The sequence below is a fragment of the Centroberyx gerrardi genome, chromosome 5 (genome assembly GCF_048128805.1).
Source record: "Centroberyx gerrardi isolate f3 chromosome 5, fCenGer3.hap1.cur.20231027, whole genome shotgun sequence".
In the NCBI taxonomy this organism is placed as follows: Eukaryota; Metazoa; Chordata; class Actinopteri; order Beryciformes; family Berycidae; genus Centroberyx; species Centroberyx gerrardi.
This window is the reverse complement of record NC_136001.1, coordinates 19,553,417-19,578,021: the sequence shown is the minus strand read 5'-3', so window position 1 is coordinate 19,578,021 and position 24,605 is coordinate 19,553,417. Positions and strand designations below refer to the sequence as shown.

The 24,605-nt window shown below is 42.2% G+C and overlaps 3 protein-coding genes across 3 annotated transcripts in view; 2 read left to right on the top strand and 1 right to left on the bottom strand.

Moving 5' to 3' along the window:
- Positions 1-1,518: 1,518 nt before the first annotated feature.
- Positions 1,519-12,789, bottom strand: capzb (capping actin protein of muscle Z-line subunit beta). Its single transcript, XM_071925848.2, has 9 exons — positions 12,590-12,789; positions 8,780-8,869; positions 6,637-6,758; positions 5,820-5,933; positions 5,557-5,698; positions 5,321-5,437; positions 5,157-5,222; positions 4,682-4,758; positions 1,519-2,712 (listed from the first exon to the last, which is right to left on the bottom strand). Exons 1-9 carry the CDS (start codon positions 12,590-12,592, stop codon positions 2,625-2,627), a joined length of 819 nt encoding a protein of 272 aa, XP_071781949.1. The 5' UTR covers positions 12,593-12,789; the 3' UTR covers positions 1,519-2,624.
- A 1,145-nt stretch (positions 12,790-13,934) lies between these two features.
- Positions 13,935-18,431, top strand: LOC139932189 (MICOS complex subunit Mic10-like). Its single transcript, XM_071925894.2, has 4 exons — positions 13,935-14,014; positions 17,888-17,935; positions 18,038-18,147; positions 18,264-18,431. Exons 1-4 carry the CDS (start codon positions 13,954-13,956, stop codon positions 18,270-18,272), a joined length of 228 nt encoding a protein of 75 aa, XP_071781995.1. The 5' UTR covers positions 13,935-13,953; the 3' UTR covers positions 18,273-18,431.
- A 2,584-nt stretch (positions 18,432-21,015) lies between these two features.
- Positions 21,016-24,605, top strand: part of nbl1 (NBL1, DAN family BMP antagonist) — a 4,778-nt gene continuing 1,188 nt past the window's right edge. Inside the window, exons 1-3 of the mRNA XM_071925893.2 lie at positions 21,016-21,468; positions 23,073-23,253; positions 24,061-24,172. Coding sequence (XP_071781994.1) covers positions 23,081-23,253; positions 24,061-24,172 — 285 coding nt within the window. The 5' untranslated portion in view covers positions 21,016-21,468; positions 23,073-23,080. The remainder of the gene's footprint in view (positions 21,469-23,072; positions 23,254-24,060; positions 24,173-24,605) is intronic.

The window sequence follows — 24,605 nt, the reverse complement described above, 5'->3', positions numbered from 1 at the left end:
TGGAAAGTGCCGGGGCATAATCATACCTCTCTGTCAAAGGCATCTTCTTCCTCATCCTCCTCATTAAGAATACAACAAGCATTCTGCAGTTTGTGCAGTTTAAGAAGATGACATTGATGGTAGCAGCATCTGAGTTTTTGCCAATTGGAGATTATGTGATAGGGTTTACAAATTACAACTATTTGTAAAACCAAGTTGACTTAATTTGGGTCAGAGTAAGATTCACATGGGAGAAAAAAAGTCCCTTCAGATGTTAAGTAGATAAATTTATATCCAGGACGGACCAATCTCAATCTTTGGTAATAAGGACAGTTCAACAGTTGCAACATGGAAGCTGGATTGATATGCTGAGTTTCGCTGACACCTACTGGACTAACTGTAGTCGTACAGCTACAAGTGTCAGGTTTCCCACTACAGGCCCAGCTCTCTTATTATTCATGCCGCTCGCTTGCCTCAATACAGGACTTTCATGATTATTTTTGCATCTCTACCCCAACATAGATGGGTTGTCAGCTGGGTTACAGTGTTATGTAAATGAATGGGGCTGTTCTTAAACCATTGTTATAAATAAACCCACGGTCATAAAACTGAGCTGTCCTGACAAGCTCCACCTGATTTTACTGTGAAAAAATAACCTGGCTGCCACTGGCCCTGCCACTGTGCTCATGGCTGTCAGAGAAGAGAAAAAGTAGCTGCCTGACCTTAAAAACTCGGGTCAGATAAGGAATATGTTAAATAAATAAAAGTGATGCGAGTAGAATCAAAAGCACATGCAAGTGGCAGACAAATTAGGGTGATTTCAAGAGAATCCATGTCTACTTTTATCCATTAAAGCTTTATGGAAAATGAAAGACCGGTCTTGCTTTCCTTTAGACATGCAAGTAATAATTTGACATCTGCTCTAACCATGTATCTCAGTGTCAAGCAGGAAAAAAACTCATCAGCATATCAATGTAACGGCAACAAAAAAGGGATTAAAGGGACTGACAACCCGGTTTAAGAATCTGCGCTTTTAATTTACCATCACTTGACTTATCTTCATTTACCAAAATGCCAGCATTCTCAATATTCAGTAACTGTAGTAAAATGAAACTTGTTTTGGGGCATTTTCTACTGTGATACAATTTGGAGGGCCTGTGTGGGCTTTACCCTTGCCAATAGCTTTGTGGGCGCGGCCCGAGTTGACTGACATGCCTATTCAAACCCAGCATTTGGCAGCTTGTATCTGAAAGGTCACATTTTGATAGGATCACCCCACTTGTTACTGTGAAAGTCTTTTTTTTAATTTTTTTTTTTTATTGTGGCCCACAAAAAACTGTTTCTGGGATCAGCAAAATTCATCAGATAGGCTTCCCTCAGCGTAGAAATGACAGTGTCTGTTTAGTGATGTTATTCACACCCCAGGATGATGAAAATCGCCATTTTAAGGAGAAATTGCATATTTTAGTTGGCTATCCTTTTAAAGAAAACACAGAACATTAATAATAAATGTGGAGTAGATAACAAGAGGAACAACCGTAGCTTTTTACTGTTTTTATTGTTGCTGGAGGCTCTAATACAATATGAATCATAAGCTTTACAAAATAAAAACAAAACAAAATACAACAAAAGATTCCCCTCCGAAATGGAAACCCGTCAAAGGTTTCCATTGAGACGCAAAGACAAACTGTGACCCCCAACAAAGACAGAGGTGAGGAGAGATAGAGTTGAATAGCCAAACAGAGGGGAGGCAAATTGTCATGTTATACACAGTGTAAAGAGGGAGGGAGGGAGGGAGGGAGGGGGGGGGGGGGGGGGGGTTGAAGACGTGGGTATACACAGTGAATATAACAGTCCATCCCCATGTTTTGTAAGTCTACATTTCCACTGACTGCAGCCCCATGCTCCCACAGGCTCACATGCATGTGGACAGAGTGGAATGAAGAGTAAACCATCGAGTGATCCTCACGACACAAACCCGGGGCCGTCCTCTCTCATCCTCGCCGTTACATCACCCAGAAGAAGAATGACAGTTACATTGACAGTTACATGTTTCTACAGATATATCAGGGGGTGGCTTAGACATGTGTGACAAAATAGGTGCAAGAAATAAATGTGATGTACATGGTGACTATCTGATAGCCCTGCCAAGCCTACCCCACCTACAGTACGGTCCGTGTCCGCCCCCGTTCCCCAGTCTTACGCGAGAGCAGGGCCAATGTCGTTCATTTCAAACTGGCCGAGGACACATCAGCTGTGAGAGCATCAGGGATTATTATTATTAAAATTACCCTCACACTGTAAGATTATCATTAACCGTCGTAATACTATCATTATATTCATAGCACGAGAGAGAGGGGGGGGGGGGGGTGAAAGAGAGAGACAGAGGGAGCGTGAGTGAATGGCTTCATGGCGGATGAGATGCATCAAAACAATGCATGACAAAAACAAAAACAAAACAAAAAAAACAAATAAAAAGCTAAGCATTTTCTCCTTTTTTGTTTTCCACAAATGAACAAGAGTGCAGCACGGAAACAGGCATGGAGGGAGAGACGTAAAGAAACAGAGAAAAGATGGCAGAAATGAGGCGGAGAGAGTGAGAGAAACAGACAGAGAGACAGAAAAAAAAAAGAACAATAGCATCTCTAGCTTTGCTGTTTGCGTTTGAGTGCCTCCATCAGGTCGTTCTTCAGAGCCTCCTGCTTCGACTTGTCAGCCAGAGTCTGAACACTCCTGCGTGGCAAAGACAAAGAGAGAGAGAGAAAGGCAGTCAGTGTGTGCGGCATCAAACGTGAATACAGCGGACTAGAGTGGAAAGTGTTTCCAGAGAAAGTCTGTAGATCCGAGGGAAAAGCAATTAGTTCCTTCAAAAATGTTAGTTATGCAAACATCACAGTCCAACTCTCCTTCACTGTGGAGAGAAAACGGTTACACTCATTGAAAATCTAGTTTATTATACATGTATATACACACACCACACTTGTGACGTTAATGTCAGGCAAATTTATCTAATTTTTATAGTTATTTGACATGCGGTTGAGTAATATCCTCTTCCTTGATCTACCATTGGCTTATAAGGGTAACATTCCCTCACACAGAGATTTGTTTATGAGACGCTAACAGACTAAACGGTAAACAAAACCTGCACAACATGCACACACAGTTGCTCAATCTCTCAGACACGCTAGGGAGCATGCGAGCGTGTTCACACAGCATATAAACACGCGCACGCACACACTGTACACACACACTGTGCACACACACGTGTTGTACAGGCAGAGTGAGGAATGGGTGGCCATAATTGAATTCAAGTCAGGAAGACATTTTTAACATTGGAAATGTTTCTTTTGAATCCTTTTCAGTGGACTGTGGCCTGGACTGATACGAACTTCACACCACATGAGCCTGAAATCTGACATGCACTTCAGGTAACTCCACTACTAACCAAGTCTGTTGATTTTTGTCATTGTCCATATAATGGAAAATTATGTTAAAAAAGGTACCAAATCCACAAGGGTATCCACATTTGTACTTGTATAATTAAAGAAAAAGTGGATGAAAAGTGGGATTGAAGCTGGGTATCCAACAGTCTGTTCCTATTTTTGCCTGACCATATAATAGTGTGAGATTATTAATAGGCTTGAAATTTCTCAGCCACAGCAAATCTCTAGAAGACATCCAACGGAACAAGGTCAATTTTCTCGGCTTTTTTTTTAACAGACGATATTTTCCATTTATGTTTTGGCCTTTTTTTCCTTGTAAAATGCAGTTGGCGGGACTGTCTTTGGTTTATCAGCTTACAATTAGTGAGACCTCTTAAGCTTGTATGAAGGCCCCGAAAATCTGTAAAAATGACAATATCTTGCAGTGTGAAGAACACTGAACATAGACAGACATTGATTAAATGGTCTATTTAAATTCTAACTTTTGCATTAAATGATGCTTCGGGAAAAAAACTGAACCTGAACATATTTTGAGTTTTCAGGTTTCAGGTTTCTTCTCAGTCCGTTTCCCCCTTAGAGTGAAGAGTGGCATCTGAGCAGGTAGAATACAGGTGAGGAGGACGAACGATAGAGGGGAGCGTATGTAAAACGTTATGAGTAATGAGTTTAACTCCACTCACAAGCACTGACACACACACTCACACATACACCTCCCATGCCAGGTTGTACCTCTGACCCTAGTCAATGAAGATCTGGCGCTGGGTGAGGACCTGCGACAGCTCCTTCTGGAGCTGCCGGTACTTTTGGTTATCAGGCAAAGAGTCAATAGATCTGGAGCACAGAGGAGAGGCAGCAGGGGAGGAGAGGGGAAAGGAAATTGATAAGAATAGCAGGGGAGTCGAGGGAAGAATAGGCAATGACAGAGGGTAGGGATGAGAGAAGGAGAGGACGAACAGAGGGATTGGGAAAGGAGGAATAAATGACGTGTATGCAGAAAAAAATGAAGAAAAAAAAGAAGGGCAGCAATGGAAGGTGCAAATACGAATAAAATATCAGAAGAGAAATAAGTAAAAAGAAGTAAGAAAATATCTAAGATAAACAGGTCAACAGATGGAGAGACACGGGTAATGCAGGATGAAATAAAAGTAATAGTAAGAGAGGTAAAACTAGAACTGAGCTCGTGCAGACTCTGCTGACTGGCAGTGCTGTAAACGGAGAGCAGCTGATCCAAGCCATCCGAACCATCTGTATGGTATTACCTTAGGCCGTTGACAATGTCCTTGGTCTTCCCAAAGTAGATTTCATTCAGTGTGGAGCGAATCTTGTTCTCCATATCCTGGGGCAAGGAAAGAGACATTCTTGAATTTTAGTACAATTCTTAGCAAGATTTTTCATTTGTAAACTGCATACCTTTTCCAGACCTTCCTTTCTTGTCTAGATTTGAAATGTTTGAAATGAAATTTGATTGTTGAATATGATGCATGGTGGTGGCTGGCCGATATGATTGGCAAATAGGTCATAACTTCTTCATAACAAATGTTGCAGTATGTGAAATGAATGTGAGTGTACATAAGCCCTAGAAACTATCAACAAGATGGTGCGTAGGAAACCTGTTCTTGAGAACATTATAATACACCGCAGTGACTTCATTGCAGCTGAACAGAATACATCACTGCTTGCTGTAGGCATTCAAAAAAGTGGTTCAACAAACAGGATATTGGTAGTTCTACTCACTTCCACAAGGCGGCCGATGTTGGCGATGTGTGGTGAGGACTCTCCGACTGTCTCATCTTTTTCCATCTGTGAGAAAAGGAGAAGGAGGAAATGAATGGACGAATAAGCCATAGCTGGGTGAGTCTGTTGGTTTTTCACTCACTTCAACAAACACACACACTTACCTGTCTTGTAAGGCTGCCACCCAAGTTCATGGTACCAGAGCCAGTCTTGGTTGTCTGGAGCCACAGCATCACAGTGGAGGTGAGTTTGTAGTGAGCGGTGCGTCCGCTAGACTTCTCCTGATCGCAGAACAGACACACCGAGCAGTGAGATACCACTCCAAAAAAGTTTTTCTTAGAATAAACCAGGCAAAGGTGGGGTCAAATGTCAAACTATTTCATATGGACTGGATTCTCACCTGCACCTCTACCACATGGATGGAGTCCCAGCACCCTTTGATCTTCTTGGATCCATCCCCGGCCTTCTTGATGAGGATAACCCCGGCGAAGCCATGATCCAAGTCCCAAAGGTACACAGAGGACACACCACCCTCAAAGTACCTGGCAACCGCAGATATCAGGAGTCACATGACAGTGATATTGACCATTTTTTTCTCAAGCTCATACAAAAGACTTGTGCGAGATCTAGACTTCATGAGATCTAGTGGTGTGTTGTACTCACAGGTCTCTGTACTGGTCGAAGGCATTGTTGGCTTCCACCTCAAGTTTCCTCAGGCGGGCTGAAGGCATTGCACCGTCATCGATGGGAGGTTCATACTTATTACTCCATGGGGATCTGATGAATTAAAGGGCACAATAGAATGATTAACACAAGTAACAATCCACAGTGTGAATTTGTATCCAACTAAAGGTTCAGCTGTAGTTTATATGTGGCAAGGGTCTGAAATTAAAACCTGCCAAGTGCCAAAGGCCGGTAAACTTTGTCTATGGTGGATAAATCAGTACAGGTCACTTGCCACACTGGTCTGTAACTTTTTTGAGACATTAAGATTTAACTTCCTCGGTTATATACAGTCTTTGTCCCTGCTGACCACCGTACACGCTGTCTGACAGTGAGCCAAACACATCAAAGCAAAACAATGGCTGTGTATCAAACAGGCTCCTGATTGGCTGCCTGCTGCACTGGCTTTACATAAAGCAGTAGCGACTAAATTTCTGCAAACCTTTCCAACAGTTTCTGCACTGTCTGGATGGTTCACTAGCCTAACATTACTTGAGGATTAAGCCTCCTAACTTCAACAGTGTGTGTGTCAATATGCTTCAAAATGTTCTTGTGTAATTTTGACTTCTGTTGCACTGAATGACAAAGAGACATGTTTCTATATTTCTATTCTTGGCAGGTAATTTGATTTAGTTTGCCAGCCCTTGGCAGGTGAGCCAAAAAGTTAATTTCAGACACTGTGTGTGGCCCATATTCCCATCAGAGATTAGCTGATAGTAATGCAATTAATGTGTAGTTGTGTAGTTATGGAATGAACCTGTAGGAGTCGCCGTCTCGGTTGTAATCACAGAGCAGGTAGTCTTTCCCCACCACCTTGTCCCGGGCGATCTTCAGAGGCTGGTCCACAGAGGAGAGGAGGTCCTCACACAGACTGGGCACCTGGACAGAGACAGAGAGAGAAAGAGCTCGCTGCATTAGGACAATGTTTTCTAATGCACAGTCACGTCAAGACAGCTGCTTTGTCTCAGCCTCCCAAAAAACATTCTGCAACAGTTTCTAGCACATCTAAGCTCCTATTCTCAAACACCCAATTAAATGTGTTTCACACGTATTGAGACGTGAACAAGTAAACTAAAAAGTTGTCTTTGTCAATTCAGTCTGCCAGTAACAGACGCCAACTCTTTGCAAAAGAAAAATGGGCGAGACTGTAGAGAGATCACTGTTCAAGAGAAGCAGACGGCATTTGATATCCTTGACTCATTTTAGGTAGAAAATGGCTATAAGCTCTTTTCTTTCCCTCACATTCCAACTCCACTCGATAAGCAGAGATGGTTTGGGGAAATGGTAGAGTGGGGGGGGGGTATCAATGGGTAACATAATATTTAGAGGATAAGGGGGTACAAATTACTTCTCACAGACTGACATGGACCCCTCCTCTATATCCCCCTCCATCAGAACACAGACACAAAGGAGGCCCTGTTCCCCTGACACAGTCCCCCACACCTGGCAACTTCGACTGGGTGAGACAGGGAGGGGGGAGACAAAAGCTGGTAGGGAGAGTGTGGCAGGGAAGAAAAAGGAGAAAATGGAGACCAGGGAGGTGGAGACAGGAGGGAGATGTGGGAGAGACAGAATAGAAAGGCTAAGGAGGTGAACTCAGGTGATTCGGAGCACTCAGGACAGTATGAGCAGAGGCGGCAGAGCCAACAAGTGCCTGGCAGTCACGGTGATTGACAGCTGCGTTAATAATCACTAACAACCGGACACAATAAAGTGGGCGAGGCAAACGCTGATGCCCAAGAGAGAGGTTAAAGGTGAAGAAAGAGGAAGGTGAACAGGTGGGGGTCTGGCGGGAAGAACGGATATACCCATGAAACAAGGTGCCGTGCAAACACTGGTCAAAGTGTGATTTGATTTGTGTCTGATTCAGCTTAATTTGTCAGACTCAGTCAGAACTACACTGTTAAAATGTACAGCACAGATCTAACAGTTTCCAAGCATGCAATTAATTTCCCCGTGCAGCAAACTAAAAAGGAAAGAACCAAATGAAGGCCATTTTACAGGCAACAATGCAAGTTGTTTTGAGTGTTGCTATGTGAGCACAGGGAAGTCTGCAAAAATGCCTGCGAGTCCCACACTATGCACAAAAATAATACACAGTGCAACAGAACATGCTAAAAATAGCTTAAGTTACCAAGACCTTTCTAATAGTCGCACTTACATAATACAGAAAAACAAACTAACAGTTACACACCAACAAAACTACAGACACATAACACCCCCACCCCCAACACACACACACACACTCCCTTCTGATACTGCTGAGCCTACTTTAGATCTGTCGAAGACGACTCTCAGGACACAAACCAGGCAACATGACAATGCTTGCACACGACGGTTTAGGAGTTTTGAGACAACAGAAACCGATCCACAACACATTAGCACAATTCCAATTAAGGCTTGTGTTAAAGGCTGGTTTTACAAGTTGACATTTTGCTTGAATTCAGCAAGAGTAATCCCCAATTCCCCATGTTGGGTGAACATCGGACCAGTTGAGGTAAACTCTGGAGCGGGAGAGCTTCGCACCCAGTTGTCAGTCAACTGCACGCCGCTTGCTATTGGCTCGGTGGGTAGTGGAGGGAGGGGAGAGAGGGGGCTAAGTGTGTTAGTCTTCCTGGTTTCCTTCAAACTTACCTACCACGGCTTTAATATTTCATCCCCTCACTTTTTCATCTTGTCAAAACTCTCTCACTCCTCCGACTTGGCAAACTGAGGCTGATTCCAACCTGAGAGGGTTGGCAGCCCTACGAGGCCCTACCATGGAAATGCTTGGCTATTTTACAATAAACATAACAGCAGTTTATTCACATTCCATTTGGAGGTTAACACATACCCTGATGTGGTCGTGTGTGTTTTGTGCGTAAGAGAAGTTGATAAGATACCACAGGACAGGAACTCACCAGGTCGATGAGGTCGCTGAGGTTCTTCTCAATCTGCTGGGGAGGCAGGCGCCTCATCAGGTCCAGGGCACAGTCTAGCTGCTGGTCATTCTGAAAGACACACAGATCACACAGTCATTACACTAACCTGTCAAAGAATATAATTACACACATCAGGTCAAAGCTTTACAAACAAGCTGCCTTCTTGTCAATCTAAATGACATGGTAAAGCTCTTTTTTTGTGTGTGTGTTTAACGGGGCAAGTGGGTCTAAATATTAATCAATGAATTTACTTCCAAAAAATGTGGAGTACATTTATCACTGTTTAGGAATGTTTTGCCAAATCATTTGCCAAAAAATTCATCCACACTTTATACAACATTCTTATTTTGACAAATTATTACAAAATGAAAATAAACTCAAATTAATAATAAATGTAATGTTCTGACATTACAAAAACATGATTGTATCTGACATGTAAACAAACTGGTTGTACCCAAGACAATAACCAGCTGCACTGAATGATATAAAGCAACATATGAAGTAAAATATGACTAAAATGCATTTGACGCTTATAAAGAAAAAGAAATGAGAAATACTGTATTTACAATCCACTCAAAAGCAAATTAAGACTGTGATATCCTTTGCTGTCACATAAACACTTTTTCTCCAAAGTTCCCCAAAAATGAAATATTCTGCACTGCGTTTCTCACTACAGTAGCAGTAGAAAGGCAACAGAGCCTGCTACAATTATGCTGCCAGGATAACAGTATTACTTTTTCATCCTAATTATGAAATTCATTAACATTTGAGTAGATTCTAATTGCCTTCAGAGAATTGCTCCCAATGACTTTTTTTCCACTCTGGAGCACCAAGTGTTTGATTTAAATTGTTCAAAATTAATTGCCTTACACATGTGTGTAGAAGAGATAAAAGACCATTATTGACAAATCTACCTATATATAGGCTATTTTTATTGATTTTAGAAAGCAGGCCATTTCATTCAAATACATTTGACATGTAATATCACAGACCCTAATTTCTTTTTCTTTTTAAAGAATATACACAACAATACAACACTACAATAAATTACTATGTTGAAATATTGACAGCTGACCATTTGGGGTTTTGTGACAGTGGAGGGAGCAAACCAAACTTTTCACCACAACACTGTAAGGGTATTGAAGGCCTGCTACATTCTGTATGAGGGTACGAGAGGAGTCAGCCTGGTGGCTGTGAAGGAAACATTCACACCCTGACAAGCAATCTCTGCATGAACCTTGAGATTACAGACAACATTTCCAGGTCACTGGACTGAACAGCACTCATGATTTGTTGTATGACTAGGCCTATTTTGCAAAGCAAAAAAATGCTATTGGAGATGAAGTTCTGAACGGGCCCCCAGTAGTTAGGCCATTAAGTAATGTCATTACAGCCTACAACACCAGCAACCCCTAAAAACACTTCAGTGTCTACGTTACAGCAAGTCACTAAATTAAGCAGATTCATTTTCTGGTTGCAGTAATATTTGACTTGTTTGCTGAGACTAGTATTCAGGCTAGTTTTATTATACTTGATGCGGATGTCACACCATGGTCAACTTCCCAATAAACTACTGTTTGTGAAGTGGGCTTAGCCTTGCAACTTTTGCGGAATTCAAGTTACTGTATAATGTTCAAATTCTTCACAAAAAAAATGTCTGCCCTTTTACTGAGACAATCTTGGTTGTACAGCAGTTTTGTGGAACGCAATACGTTTAACTTTTCTTTAACAAGGGAAGTCCGTTAAAAACAAATTCTTATTCATAATGAAAGCCTGGGAAGAAGCGGAACAGACAAGGCCGCATAGCAGAGCCTTCCCCCAGGGGTTTATCTCACTTAAATATGCAGTGAGCAGCAGGATATCAGTGTGCAGGGCAGGACAGGCCAGCCACAACATGAAACCCCTGAGAAATGTGCAGGAAGATGTAGGAGTGTGTAACACTAGAGAGGGTCAAAATATGTTTTCCAACTAATCCTAGCAACTAAACAGCTAGTCTAAAAACATTTTATTCTAGTCGTTATCAAATAGTACCATCAAACTCGCATTACCTTGGGCCTAGGTCTTCTCAAAGGGAATAACAATCTAAACATATTTCATCATGACTGTAGTAATTACAGGATGTTACAGGATTTTAAATCTTTTGCGTGTTTTAACCACAGTGTTAACTTTTAGTTTTACCAGCCTATAGTAACATATTTGCAGATCACCTTTCATGTGCCATAATGGACAAACAGAAATGTACAGCCATGACCAACGGCAGTCAAAAAAGCTGAATACAAAGTACAGTTTAACATTGCAAATCCTTTGGGAAAAGAGGCTTTATTTGCATTGGAAATTATTTAAAATTGCATGTATCAATGAGGAAATTATCAACAACTGCACGTAATTCTTAGAATATTTTCTGCACTGCCACAAAATTTGCATGTTATGCCTCTACCATAGACCTGCCATTTAAAAGTCAGTTTCCCTGCAAAACCCTTGGCCACGTCTTATCTATGAAGTCACTGCATTCAAGTACATAGACCTAACTAAGTATGTGCAGCCGCTAGCTGGTCAATGAAGAATAACATGTAAAAAAAGACAGACCCTTCTTTCCATAAACATTTTTTCTTAAGGGTGACCCTGAACATAACAGAAGTTTCTTGACCATGTCTCCCATGCCTTTTCCTCTCCTCCAAGTTGCTTTTCGACTGTCTTAAAATCTTTCTCAGCTGATGAATCAATCTGTTCCATCAGGCACCTGCGCTCCTTGACGCTGTGTTTACCAACGCTCCTGTCTCCATGTAAACACTAGCTCAGACCAACAACCCCTGGGGTCAAGGGAGAGTGCTTAGGCTGGGCCAACAGGATGGATGAGGTGAGGCTGAGGAGGAGAGGGGGCGACTGGGGAGGAAAACCACCTGGTCTTCCCAACACATGCATCAGACAATTTAGACCATATGGAAGAACCAAACAGCACTACTAAGTACTACCAGTAATACTTAGTATAAACAGTGTTAATGCACAAGATGATGTTCCATCATGCAAGAACAGTACAAGTCAAACAATGCTTTTTGACATGCATAAATAAATAAGCAGTCACAATGATACAGCTGTCATATGAGCTTAAGAGATACGAGAAGGGTCAGAAAATAACAAATCAGTGAGTGTTATTGCTGGTATGGTCTATAGCAAGTGACAGAGCTTAACAACTCCTTGGTAAACTATGGTCAAAAGGCATGACCAAACTCGCAAGACAGGAAAAACTTTGAAGAAGACGGTAACCGCTCGTCATGGTTAGGAATAGGAGGAGCAAGCAGTCTTATTATAGCGACAGGCAACCCGGCGCTTGTCTATTTTAACCGCGTGTGCGTGTAGTGTGCACGGCTGGTGGGCAGTGTGCGTGTGTGTGTTGGGGCTACTCTCTTATGGTATTCACGAACTTGTTTCAAATCCAAAACATCCTGTGCTAACTTTATGCTGCAGCCCACGGAGCATCAAGCTGACAGTAGCTGGATAGCTAACTAGCCAGCTAGCCAACTAGCTGGGAGATGCACTTGCTAGACGCTACTCTTTATGAAGCTAACTCATTTATATCCCTGGTGGTAGTTTTGCAAACTGTGTAGATGCAACGGTGATTAATATACTCGGATCCCCTGCTACTCTCAAGTTACCTCCCAGCACTTCCTATAAAGGGCAGCTAACGTTAGCCTAGCTTAGCACAGCTAGCCAATAACGCTTAGTTAGCACTAGCAAACAGCCCCACCAAAACCCTACCCGATCCCCGTCTGTCCAGCCCGCGGCCCTTACCATGTCTGCGGCGGTCTGTGGCGATCTCAGTGGGGGGGGAGTATGATTTCACCGATGACTTTACACTTTAGCTTTACTGTGCTTTTAGAAATCGCTCCTCTCGGCTATTGTTGTTTTTTCGTCCCCACCGAATATGAGATGTTTCTTTTTCGCCTCCCTCACAGAACCCAACCCTGTCAGCGAATTCACTTCCTCAACCGGGGTACAGGAAGGAGGCTGGGGAAAACAAGCGGCGGTTGCACATCCGGGTCACTCTGGTCTTTCTCCGCAGCAGCCAATGGCAAAGAAGCAAGTAAGGCATTGCCAAGTATGGAAAGAGAGGAGTGGTGCAGTGGATACGAGGCAGAGGCAGTCAGAGAGGGCGATAGAGGGATGCGCTGATGGAGCAAAGAAGTTCCCAGGCCTGCTATAATCAGTTTTTTTCCCCTTAAGCATCTTGCTTTATAAATGGGAGGATGCCGGGGAAAAATGTACAGGAAACAACATTATCTATGATGATGGTTAAATAATCAACAATGTCTTCACTATTAATAAAAAGAAAAAAACAACAAAGTATCAACACCAACGACGGCAGTGTAAATTGTGCCACTTATTCTGGCACTGTACCCATACCAATACATCTTGGAGACACTTGAATAGGTTTGTTATTGATAATCAATGAATCAGTGAATATTATAGTATAAACCTAAACATTATTTTAGCAAAATTTAACATCCATAAAACCAAATTCACCAACTCAAAGCCTTTATTTATTGTTTTTGAGAACAGTACCAAATAATATATTAAAACAATATCTTCTTCCAACAATAAGAAAGCTATTAAGACAGTGAACTTTATTTCATATATTTTTGTGAATGTGCAGATATTATGTTATTTGCATCCCCTACCTCTGGTTCTTCGCATATAGGTGCTTGATTTTTGTTGAGTATCACCTTTGTGCGTTTGCACTATATGTTTTGCAATAAAAACAAAAAATTACTGACAACGGCGACTTCTAAATTGCACGGGCCAACAGCTTTCATTAAAATAGTGGGATCAGTGTTTCAGGCCGCTTTCTAGACGAGGAGATTTGATGCAATGTAGAATCCCTGGGCAACATACCCATAGCTGTATTTTGGGTATAATTGGGTAATTTGTCAGATAAGTGAGTGAGGTACCAAGGAATGATGCTCACTAATTAATTCAAATTCTTAGGGACTGAACACAAATCGAATAGAAATACACGAATGCAGAGGAGTGCAAACCACAAACTGTGGGTGCAAGCCAACCTGCACTATTTGCCTAAGTGGGAGGAGGAGGAGGGGGGTCACGTGATCTAGTGTACATCTCGCGATATTCAGTAGCGCTTCCTGACAGCTGAAAACATGGCAGATGAATATGGACGGAAATGGGACCGCTGTCTTGCTGACACCGCCGTGAAAACAGGTCATAATCTCGCTTACACGATATATTCATGAATTCGTCTTGCTTTATATATGTTTGCTTTATATTATACGCGGTAAACAAGCTCGGCTCCAGGTCTGAGCTGGAGCTGAGGAGCCGAGCTCCTCTCCGCTCTTGCTAAGCCATCCTGGGACAGTTTACTGGGGAGGTCAAGTGGGCGCAAACTCTTAAATTAAATGGGTAAAGCTACATGTTTTTGTTTGATGGTGAGAAAAATTCCCAATGAAATAACAGACCACATAGTGTTGGCGCATTATGGGTTTGTGTTTTGATAAAGCTAGTGCATCACCCATGGCCATGTGTGACCCAGCATCCTGTTGACATAATGTAATACTTCCATGTTTGAGTCCTGTAACGTTGCGATCATGCGTGTATCTTCCTGTAAATGAATAACGTGAAATGTAACTGACAATCTATATTTGAATATGTTTGAATGTTTTTGAAGGTGACTTTGTCACTGGAAAATGAAACTTGTTGAAATTCCCTAATTCCCTAAATTCCCCTACTCATCATAACTCAGTATACAGGTCTAGTGTATATTAACCTTTAGAAATGTATAAAATGTCACATACTGTCATTCCTTGAATGAAAAGCTTAGACATACACTTCAGATTGAACACATTATGTAAACAAAGTCAGTGGTTGGGTGACTGTGACAGTATTTCAGCAGGGGCTGCAATACAACCTTGAAGGATAACTCTGATTATTTTCAACCCAGGCCTTATTTTCCTAGTTTTTGCACCATGACGATTGATTGTGTTAAAAATGTTGTCAATTACGTCACTGCAGAGCTTTATGAACCTCCAGGTCGGTGGAAGCGCTGCAATGCAATCTCAAAGAAGTGATTAAAACATGTCCTTTCATCACAGTAACACTCACACTGCATGTTAGATGTTCTTAAATAGTTGTAATCGAACAACTATCACAACATTTAAGTTGTAATAGTCCATTTGTATGGGCTCAATAAAGGGTCAAAAAGATTTTGAGCTTGTAAAAAAGATTCTGAACTTGTGAAATGATTTTTGAAAATAATTTGAGACTTGCAGTTCTATATCACCATTTGTGAACATGTATTTGAATGAGTGACTGTGTAAAAAAGATTTAAGCAAACAAAACTAATTTGTAAATGTGTAGAATTTGTACCAAACAGATACAGTTTTGTGAATGTGTAATAAAAGATTCAGAGTAGCAAACTGCGTAAAAAAAAAGTTTAAATCTGTTCATGTGACAGAGGTTACAAGCACGAATTTTGACCCTGTTTTGCTGAGGGAGTCTACTAGCCAATGGGAATGCTACTCTTTTGACTATCCAATCAGTGACCTTTACTATGCAATGCAGCTTTTTTTAACATTGCACACACACTTCCTTGTTTGCTTTGCTATCTGCAGGTCTTCTGTTGTGTTCACTTCATATCAGAAAAAGCAGGAGAACAGGATTTTGTCAGAAGGTTGACGTGAACAGTCTTTCCCAGTCCCAGTATATACAGAAAATCCAATAGGAGTTGAAGGCAGCATCAGAGTGCTTGAACGGTCTAGCTCATGCTAGTTAAAATAACATACGTAATACTACAATTTTCACACGTTTCAGGCAGTGGATAGTCCATAGCAATGCTCCATAGCCTTGCTAAGTAACAGGTGATTCTATTGATACACACAGAAAATCTATATAGTTGTGAGGTAACTAACTGACCAGCGCTGCTACAAGTCTCTCTTTTTTGGTTAGCTTCACAAAGAAATGTTTCAAGTCACAAAATGTCACAAAGAAGAAATGATAATTATAATTTCCTATTGTTGTACAGTCAGCTGTCATTGGAAACAGCCAAATATGAAAATGTTGACATCGCTACCATTGTCATAAACTAACAAAATAGCTGTTTTTATTTGGTTCATCAATGATCTAAATATGCATTTTGGTGGGGAATCTGAGTGTAGTAGCGTGTACCCCACACAGCCAAAACTATGCACTAAGCCACGAGAGGCTGGGCTTTACTGTGTTTTAAGTTGTTATGCATGATGTGAAGCAGAGGTGAGGCGGTAACACACCATAGTAATAAAAAAGAACACAAATGTTTAAATCTTTATGTTTTTTTCAATTAATAATAAATATATTGCTTCTGCCAAGCAATTTAGTCCTTGAACAGTAGCTAAACAAAATGTTTAAAAATAAAAAATAATCTATTATTAAGTAACGACATTAGTGGTGATTTTCAGTCAGGGCATTGATTTAAATTAATAGTTTATTATGCAGTCACAAGTGTGCATTCATTGGGTATCTTTCAACGCCTTTAACCATGACCAGAACTATCTGTTTTCACTGTTGTTCAGGTCACCAGGGGATTTTATGTAGCGTGTTGTTTCAGATTTGCTAGAGGTGCACCAATCCTAAATCATTATTTAGGAAAACCTACTCTTCATACCAAGGAAGACACTTGATGAACACTGATGAACTTTGATGATTTTTTCTGAGAACAGAGAAAATCAAACATTACTTGGGGAAAAAAAGGCAAGGTGTCCCCAAACTTTTGACGGACTATGTGTATGTATAGTATATACAACATTGCAATAGTGACTCCAAATTGCAAGTGGTTGCAGTTTTCTTCTAGAGCGTTAGGTGCATCAGATGCTCTCCTAAACAAGGACTTGTGCTGCACAGAGTCCCTGTCCAAATCTAGTTACATGTTGGACAAAGTCCTTCCTTTTATTCAAACTGAGCATTAACTAGCTCTGGACTCCATTTCTGGCAGGCAAAACCTGCTAAGTATTTTCATGCCGGGGGTTATACATGTACATTTCATTCTCGTTCAGCTCCAATGTTTTTGTTATAATCCATCCCTCTTGGAGACGTTCAGACAAAGAGAAAGGGAGCCAAGATGAGATGTTGATCTGCCCTCACATTTTGCCAACTCTCTGACTGCAGGGCAAAAATCACTGGGAAAGAGGCTTGAAAAAGAGAATGGCTGAAGAGCAAAAGAAAGCTATTACAGAAAGGAATCTTGAACTTAACAAGTAAATCTTAGCTTGAAATGGAAGAAGGGGAGAGGAGAAAGATTTATTGTTGATCTGTACCAATAATGAGGATGTGTGGGATGTTTTTGTTGTTCTTGTGGTCATGTTTGACATTTGTCGGTTGTGTAATAGAGAGCAGTCTGAGTGTTCTGGTTGAGGCAAATCGGTCATGCTGCATAGCTCTCTGAATCCAATTAAGAGTCAGAGGGGCCCAAATGGCTGTTTTTATGTGTTTTCTGTGCTGGCTGGCCTGGAGTTGGGTGTGGTGTGGCCTGCAGCGAGGTGAAGCTAAGCGCACAAACACATTCCTCCTCGAGATCCCGCTCTGGTCTCGCCAGTTCTGTGTCTGGCTCTGTCAAACAAACGCTCTGCCGTGGCCTTTGTGACTTTCGTGCCGTCAACCTCACCTTCAGCTCGACCACACATCTAGACGACACTCACCTGTACGTACAGCACTTGGCCTGCAGTCTCCCCTGCCGGCTTCTGCCCAGTTCCCACTGTCATCGCCCCTCCTAGCCGAGCTCCCCCCTCTCTCGCACCCCTTTTGATGTTTTATTCCTTTCTCGAAGTTCACGCTCTTGCTGCTCATTCTCTCACCTCTCTGTATTTCTAATGAACACCATCTGGCTAAATGGGTGCTGTTTACCACAACTCGTGCGTCGAAGGTAACGGCAGCGCCCTGCTCACCTCATTGCAGCAGATTTACTTTTACGCCCACCAGGGAGTTTCATATCAGACATGATCACTTAAACCATAGCACCAGGGTTGAATCATTTGGATGTAATGTGATTCTGTATGTGTAATTTAATAAAGTCATTCATGCTTTCTCTCCGCTTCTCTCTCTTTGCAGTAACTGGCCTTGGTGTGGGGATTGTGTTCTCAGTCCTTTTCTTTAAACGTAAGTGTTTATTCTTGAGGGCAATGGGTAAAATGTCAGTATTTATTTTTTCAAGCAGTGCTATAAAAAGCCATGAATGGGTTGAATGTATTTCTCCCCCAGGACGCACATGGCCCGTGTCGTTAGGCTCAGGTCTGGGACTGGGCATGGGATACTCCAACTGCCAGCATCACTTCAGGTCACCCAGCCTGCTTCACGGCCACATGGTTAAGGTGAGCATGTAGACGGAATCAAGTTTATCATCTATTACAGGTTTATGACACAGTAACACATCATGATACATGAATTCTGTATGTGTCTGTGTGTGTGTGTGTGTTTTCTTTTTCAGGAGCAGTAGGGAAGGACTGAGGACGATGAGGATTTGCAGAGGAGTTGCTTGTCCTTGTTTTGTGCCGTCCTTGTTTTGCTGCTCATTCCTGTCCTGGCACTATCTGACATACTAAGTGTGTATATAAAAGGGCAGTCAGTGTATATTTAATAAAGTGATTATGGAATATTTTCTCTCCTCCCACTCTCTTTCTGTGTGTGTGTGTGTGTGTGTGTGTGTGTTTGTGAAGAATGAAATGTGGTTTGGGGGTGGGACGTAATTTTGTGTGTTAATGAGTTGGGAGACTCGAACTCCTGCTGTTTTGGAATGGGGGCCAGGTTCAGCATCTGCAGCGCTGTAAGAGAGTGGGAGGAAGAAAAGGAGTGTTGCACAGAATGATGGAGTAAAGAAAAATACAATTGGTGGAAGAAGAAGAAAGCTAGTTTTATGTAGAGAGAGGTCGACAAAGAAGAAAGAAGCTGTATTTCCATAGTTTGGTACCGCATGAACTTGGTTATTTAAGTGGCAACAACAACCAATTTCTTTTCCTATTTATAGATTTAGGTTTTTCAGCACACCATGGACAGGTAGACTCCATTCCTCTGTCAAGACAGGCATTGTCCCAGACCCAGTATGGTCTTCACTCGCGTAGCACCAAACATCAACACATCTGCAAACGAGGCTCCGCCATGTTCAGTAGTGCAAGTTTCAAGTTGTGTGTGTGTGTGTGTTGGACATGAATGTTTGCTGTGATTGCGAGTGTTTTCGTCACAGGGGGTTCAGAGAGGTTAAGCCTACGTCTCTGTATTAGGAGAAATCTTGCGTGTCTTTTGTATTCATTGGCTGTGTATCCGTTTGGCAAGATTGTTTGAGTCTGATTGATCACTTATGTGTAGTTGCATGGGCCTGTTAAAGAGTAAGTGTGTGTGTGTGTGTGAGCGTGCACACGTTGTCCAGCCCCCTGGTGCAGCAGAATTTGTGGAATGCAATGGAATGCCATTTCTGGACTGGAGCTCAGTCTTATTACTAACAGGTGAGTTCTGCACTGTGCACGTCTGAACATAACACACATTGTACACTTTCACATCAAAGAAAATATTGGTACATTCTCTCTCTCTCTCTCTCTCTCTCTCTCTCTCTCTCTCTCTCTCCTTTTCTCTTTTCTCCCCTTTTCTCTTTTCTCCTGCTCACTCATTTCAAGCTCAGCACACTTCCAGACCTGCTGTTGGTTGCACAGCCTGCACGTATTCACACAAGTTTCCCTCTCCATCACACAGTAACAGTTCAACCTTTGTCAGTAATGTAAGCACATACATTCTTGCACACAATAGAATAAAATGCATTCCCACGTGCACAAAGGCCTGCGTCTTCCACGCTCACATACTCACCTACTGCAGTGCATCAGTCACAAAGTAACCCTGCCAGAAATTAAGCCTTGTCACTCCTCCCCTGTCCATTAAAATATTTGTTTGCAAGTGAAGCGCATAACACTGATAGGGGTGCTTATGGACAGGAGCCAGACTGAACACCTGCGAGCAATGTTGCACTAGTAGGATGAAGTGGAGGGTGTGTGTGTGTGTGTGTGTGTGTTGGGGGGGGGGGGGGGGGGTACATGAGTGGGGTGTGTAATAGGGTTGCCTATACCTATGGGCTGTGCCTGTGCCTGCCTGAAAAATTCTCCATGATGAAATCATAATACCCAGTCTAATAACTTAAAGGGGAATACTACCAAAATCAAAAAGGAAAGTCAAAGAATTCACATTTGTTTTTCTGAAGGCCCAGAACTGATCAGTTAGTAATGGTGAATGTTAACAAATCTGCCACACAAAAAAAACTGAATCCAGACAACCAGTGTGTGTAGCTGCATAACTGTTTACAGCTTGTTGCTGCTCCACTGACAGTGTATAGGAGACTGACTTTGTGAACTCATACAGTGTTTATTTGATGTTACTTTACCATGCAAATGACTCTGACACTGACACTGCTACAGTGACGTTATCAGTTTCAAACCAGAAAATATAGCCGACTGACATTAATCAGAAACTAATCTTGGGAAGTGTCACTGTATCAACTTTTTCCAATTATTTGTCTATACAGCAATATGTCAGTGTGATATCATCGATTATTAAGGAGCGGCATATGGCGCAGTGTTTAATTACACATTTCAGAGCTTAATTAATCGGTATTCCCGTTTAAATTACGATTTAAATACAATTTCTCACAATGGACCCATCTAATATGTGGGCGTTTTTAAAATTGCATTAATATTGCTGACTTATGACTCTCATTACGAGTCTGTCAGTGATCTCACTGGAAACATAGTGAGGATCTTAATTAAATAAATTGTCGTGAGCATACGGCAGAGTAGCCTGCTTGTCATATTATCTCAATCTAATAATCTCAATCTAATAATAAAAGGTGCGCTAGATGCCCAATGGGGGAGAATGTGTCAAAGAGATCAGAACGGGAATTGACTCACATCTGTTTTCCAGTTGTAGGCTACAGCATTTTCTATTTTAAATCCTGAAAACGTATCAATAATTCATAAAGTAACCCCAGATGTAACTGCGACGTTAATATAGGCCTGTTTTGTAATGTGGTTATTTTATGCACAACGCAGAGCCCACGTTATCATTTCTGCCCAATAACCTGATCCGCATGAGGGTTTCTTTTCGCTCCAAGTCGGGGAAACATTTGAAACCTTCCAAACCAATTTTCCCTCCCCGTTTTCTTTCCTCCAAAAACGGCACAGCAGGAGCCCTGTCTGTCTGTCTGGGGCTCAGCCGCGCCTAAACCCTGCCCGACATGAAGCTTTCAAACTCCGCGTGAGAGTTCAACTGTTTTTTAGTGAAGTTCCAGGGGAATTTAACACTGGACGGAAAGAGAACAAAGGGGAGGGACAGTCTGAGTTGATGGACTCGGAGATGAGATAGCGCACATAACCTCCCCTATCTCCCCATCCTTCTTCTGCATCGGACGGGCAGGCTCTTTTCTTTCCGGATGATGTAACTGTTTTACGGGAGACTCCGCTCGGATTTATCCTTGCTGCTGCTCACAAAGTGGTCATATTTTCCTGTAATTATACCGCGGTGATATTTGACGACTCCTCGCATCCTCTTCCTCTATCCTGCCGGAGGAGCCTGTGTTTAATCTTCGGTCAGGGTCAGCGGGACGTTGCGCAGTGCTCAACTGGCGAACGGCTGTTGCCCGGGGCTGGTGAGCGGGGGTAAGTGTAGCCTACCACGACGACCAGTGTTGGGTCCCGTTACTCACAAAGTAGGCTACTGAATTACTCGTTACTCGTTTCAGAAGTAACGTTATTAATTACTCCCGGTCCTTGGGATCACGCTACTCCTATTACTTTTCCGTTACACCCCGAAAAATGACGGGTGCAACTTCTCTTACCTTAAAAAAGTTGGGGGATAACTCAGCGACCTCGCCAGTGGAAAATCAGGAAAAACCAGATAGGGTTTGTGTCCATGTTGTTGTCATTCTTTTGCGCGATATAAATCAAAGCACTGCGAGTAGCCTACTAACAACCGGAGAAAGAAACTTTTCTGCCATTTTTTTAAAATCAGCTCACTGTGAGAGAACGACGGCTAATTCTAATGAAAATCGACTCGATTATCGAGGTTATGAGGCTGGGATGAAGCGTTTGGATAATTCAACTTCAATTTTATATTTAGGCCTACACGGTGGATAACAAAGGCAACGACTTGCTTGTTATTTGTTAACATTACTGAAATTGAAATAGTAATTCGTTGCAGGAGCCTATTCGTTACTGAGGAAAGTGAACTGTAACGCGTTACCACTTCACGCTGATTTCGACACTTGGGTGAACAGTGGATAAAGTCTTTTAGTTCTGCGGAGTTTATTTCTTCCCTCTCACAGTCTCTTATTGGAGATTTGACATTATAGCTGCCTGGCAGAACTGTTTGGACCAATGTGACTGTAACAAAATCCTGGCCTGTAATCAAACAGCCAATTTTCCGTTCCGTGCACTATGGGTTGATGAAGGTGTTTGAAGTAATTCCCTGATCATCACATGTTAATCAATTATAATAGGCTAGTGGAATAGATGGAAGGGTTTTTAAGTCTCAAAATTATGCTGTTATGTTTGCAGTCTAAAAGTCATAGCTTGTCTGCCTGCCTAAAGTCCTTCTGCACCAGTGTAGCAGATCATTCAGTTTTGTGTTTTACAGAAGAACTAACACAGCTCTATTGAATCTTTTTGTCCTGATATTTGAGTTAGAGGCCACTTTAACGTCCTGGGAGCCAAAGTGCTGCAAAAATGTGTGAAGTATAGGGCCTAAACGACGTGGGTGACCACCACCTACCACTTTTTATAAGCAGCAGGAGAAAACGCTTTTGTAGGTTGTAAATGACGTGACTGGTCAAAGCATTTTTAAAGAAGAGAGTCAAACAGAGGACGCTCATGGTACTGGAGTCAGGTGGTATGGGGCAGACATTTCTCTCCCTCCCCCTCTTGTCTCTCCGGGACAGTATGAACCCAGTATATTGTTTCTCTGCAGCCGGTGAGGTTCAGCTAATTTGACCACGTGGACGTGAAGATTGTGTCTTTATGCATTCAAATGAGCTAAAGCCGGTAACCAGACAGTCTGTGCACAGGTAGCCCTTTAGGTAACAAGTTGATAATCACCAGGAAGTTGTCAATCCACACCAGCAGGCATAGGCAAAGTTCAGATTTCGTTTTAGTGATTGAATATCATAGCAGTAATCATCAGTGAGTCATCAAGAGGTTTGTCACTAATCTTAAGCGTGCAGTTTTTGTCTCAAGTAACCATAATGTAACGTTTTTCTGCCCTTTAGGTGCAGTCATGTGGCAGAGAATAGTGATTTGCTGCGCACTGTTTGCACTGTATTCAGCGGCACCGCCTGCGCACATCAACCGTCTGGCGCTGTTCCCTGACAAGAGCGCTTGGTGCGAAGCCAAGAACATCACACAGATAGTTGGGCACACGGGATGTCAGCCTCGCTCTATTCAAAACAGGTCAGGATGAAGGGTCTCTCTGTCTCGCTCTTTCCATCTCTCTATCTATGCAAAAATACTCTAAATAAAGCTGCAATGTCCAGATTTCAATAAGTGGTACAGTTATATCCTAAGACCCATGTATCATACACATCTGTATACTATCCGGGCTGCCTTCTGTAGCTGTACATTGGTACTGAGTAGGTACTTGACAGTATACTGCTAAAAATATTAAGGCACTTCAACTTAAAAACAAAAGTTTCCTTGTTGCCTTGAACTTGTAAGTCGACTGAAATAGTACAGAACAGTCAAAATTCATTAGTTGTTCTTATGTACTAAAGCTCACTGAGGGAACAGTGCTATTTATTCTTTCACCAGTGAGGTTTTTAGTGTCAGCTGATCATGTGTCACAAAATTATTATACCATGTGGCAAAAAGAAGGCAGTGGACTCTGCAGTGAGGCAAGAGGTGGAAACTGCCTTTTCTAAAAGTTTATAAGAGTATTGGGGGTATAGGGATTTAACTGAATACTAATTTTCATCATTGTTATGATTTTTATTTTTAATCCCAAGTTGGCCTATGATTCACCTAACATGCATGCATAACAAGGCTCCTTCCTGTAACTGTGAGCTTGCCCTGGGGCCCCTTGCAGGCAGTCTGGGCATCCTCAGACTCAATAATCAGTTCAACTTTCAGATACGTCTCCCTGCAGCTCTTGTTTACGTGGGCATTTGTACAGAGCATCAGAGCTCTGGCCAGGCACCTGAATCAAACATCTCATGTCTGTATAGGCACAAGGAAATAATCCCTTCTGTCCCCCCCTCGCAGAGCTTGTCTGGGCCAGTGTTTCAGTTACAGCGTGCCCAACACCTTTCCACAGTCAACTGAGTCTCTGGTGCACTGTGACTCCTGCATGCCTGCCCAGACACAGTGGGAAGTGGTAAGTTTGACTACAAATTGGTTCATGTAGCAAACACACACCAACACTGACTTGTCAAACAGACACACAAACCACACATTTCCAACACGAAAGCTGATAATAACATACACTAGCGAACGCAGAGCCAGCAGAAGCAAAAATATAAATGGAGGGTTTTAAGCAGACTTCTGTCTCAATTTCTGTGGTACCCCATGCAACTTAAGCCTGTATTTTATATTCATCTGAAGTTCATTGTCCCTGCTAGCCAGAGGGCACCCAGTCTTGCGACAACAAAGGCTTTGTGGTGAGGTGTATGTAGTTTGGAGAGCTGCCAGGTTGGCTAGGAGGGTGGGACAGCAGGTGAGGTCACCTAATGTTTCAATGGAAAACATCTCTTGGAGTGTACAGCTGTTACTTGATAAGTTAATTAATAATTTTTTTTATTAGTTCCCTG

Excerpts from the sequence above, each read along its gene's own strand:
- capzb (XM_071925848.2), bottom strand. Across the intron at positions 5,934-6,636 it reads CGAGACGGCGACTCCTACAG|ATCCCCATGGAGTAATAAGT; the intron begins GTTCATTCCATA and ends TTAATTCATCAG. Across the intron at positions 4,759-5,156 it reads ACATCGGCCGCCTTGTGGAA|GATATGGAGAACAAGATTCG; the intron begins GTGAGTAGAACT and ends TCCTTGCCCCAG.
- LOC139932189 (XM_071925894.2), top strand. The coding sequence starts at position 13,954 with ATGGCAGATGAATATGGACGGAAATGGGACCGCTGTCTTGCTGACACC. Across the intron at positions 14,015-17,887 it reads TGACACCGCCGTGAAAACAG|TAACTGGCCTTGGTGTGGGG; the intron begins GTCATAATCTCG and ends CTCTCTTTGCAG. Across the intron at positions 17,936-18,037 it reads CTCAGTCCTTTTCTTTAAAC|GACGCACATGGCCCGTGTCG; the intron begins GTAAGTGTTTAT and ends TTTCTCCCCCAG.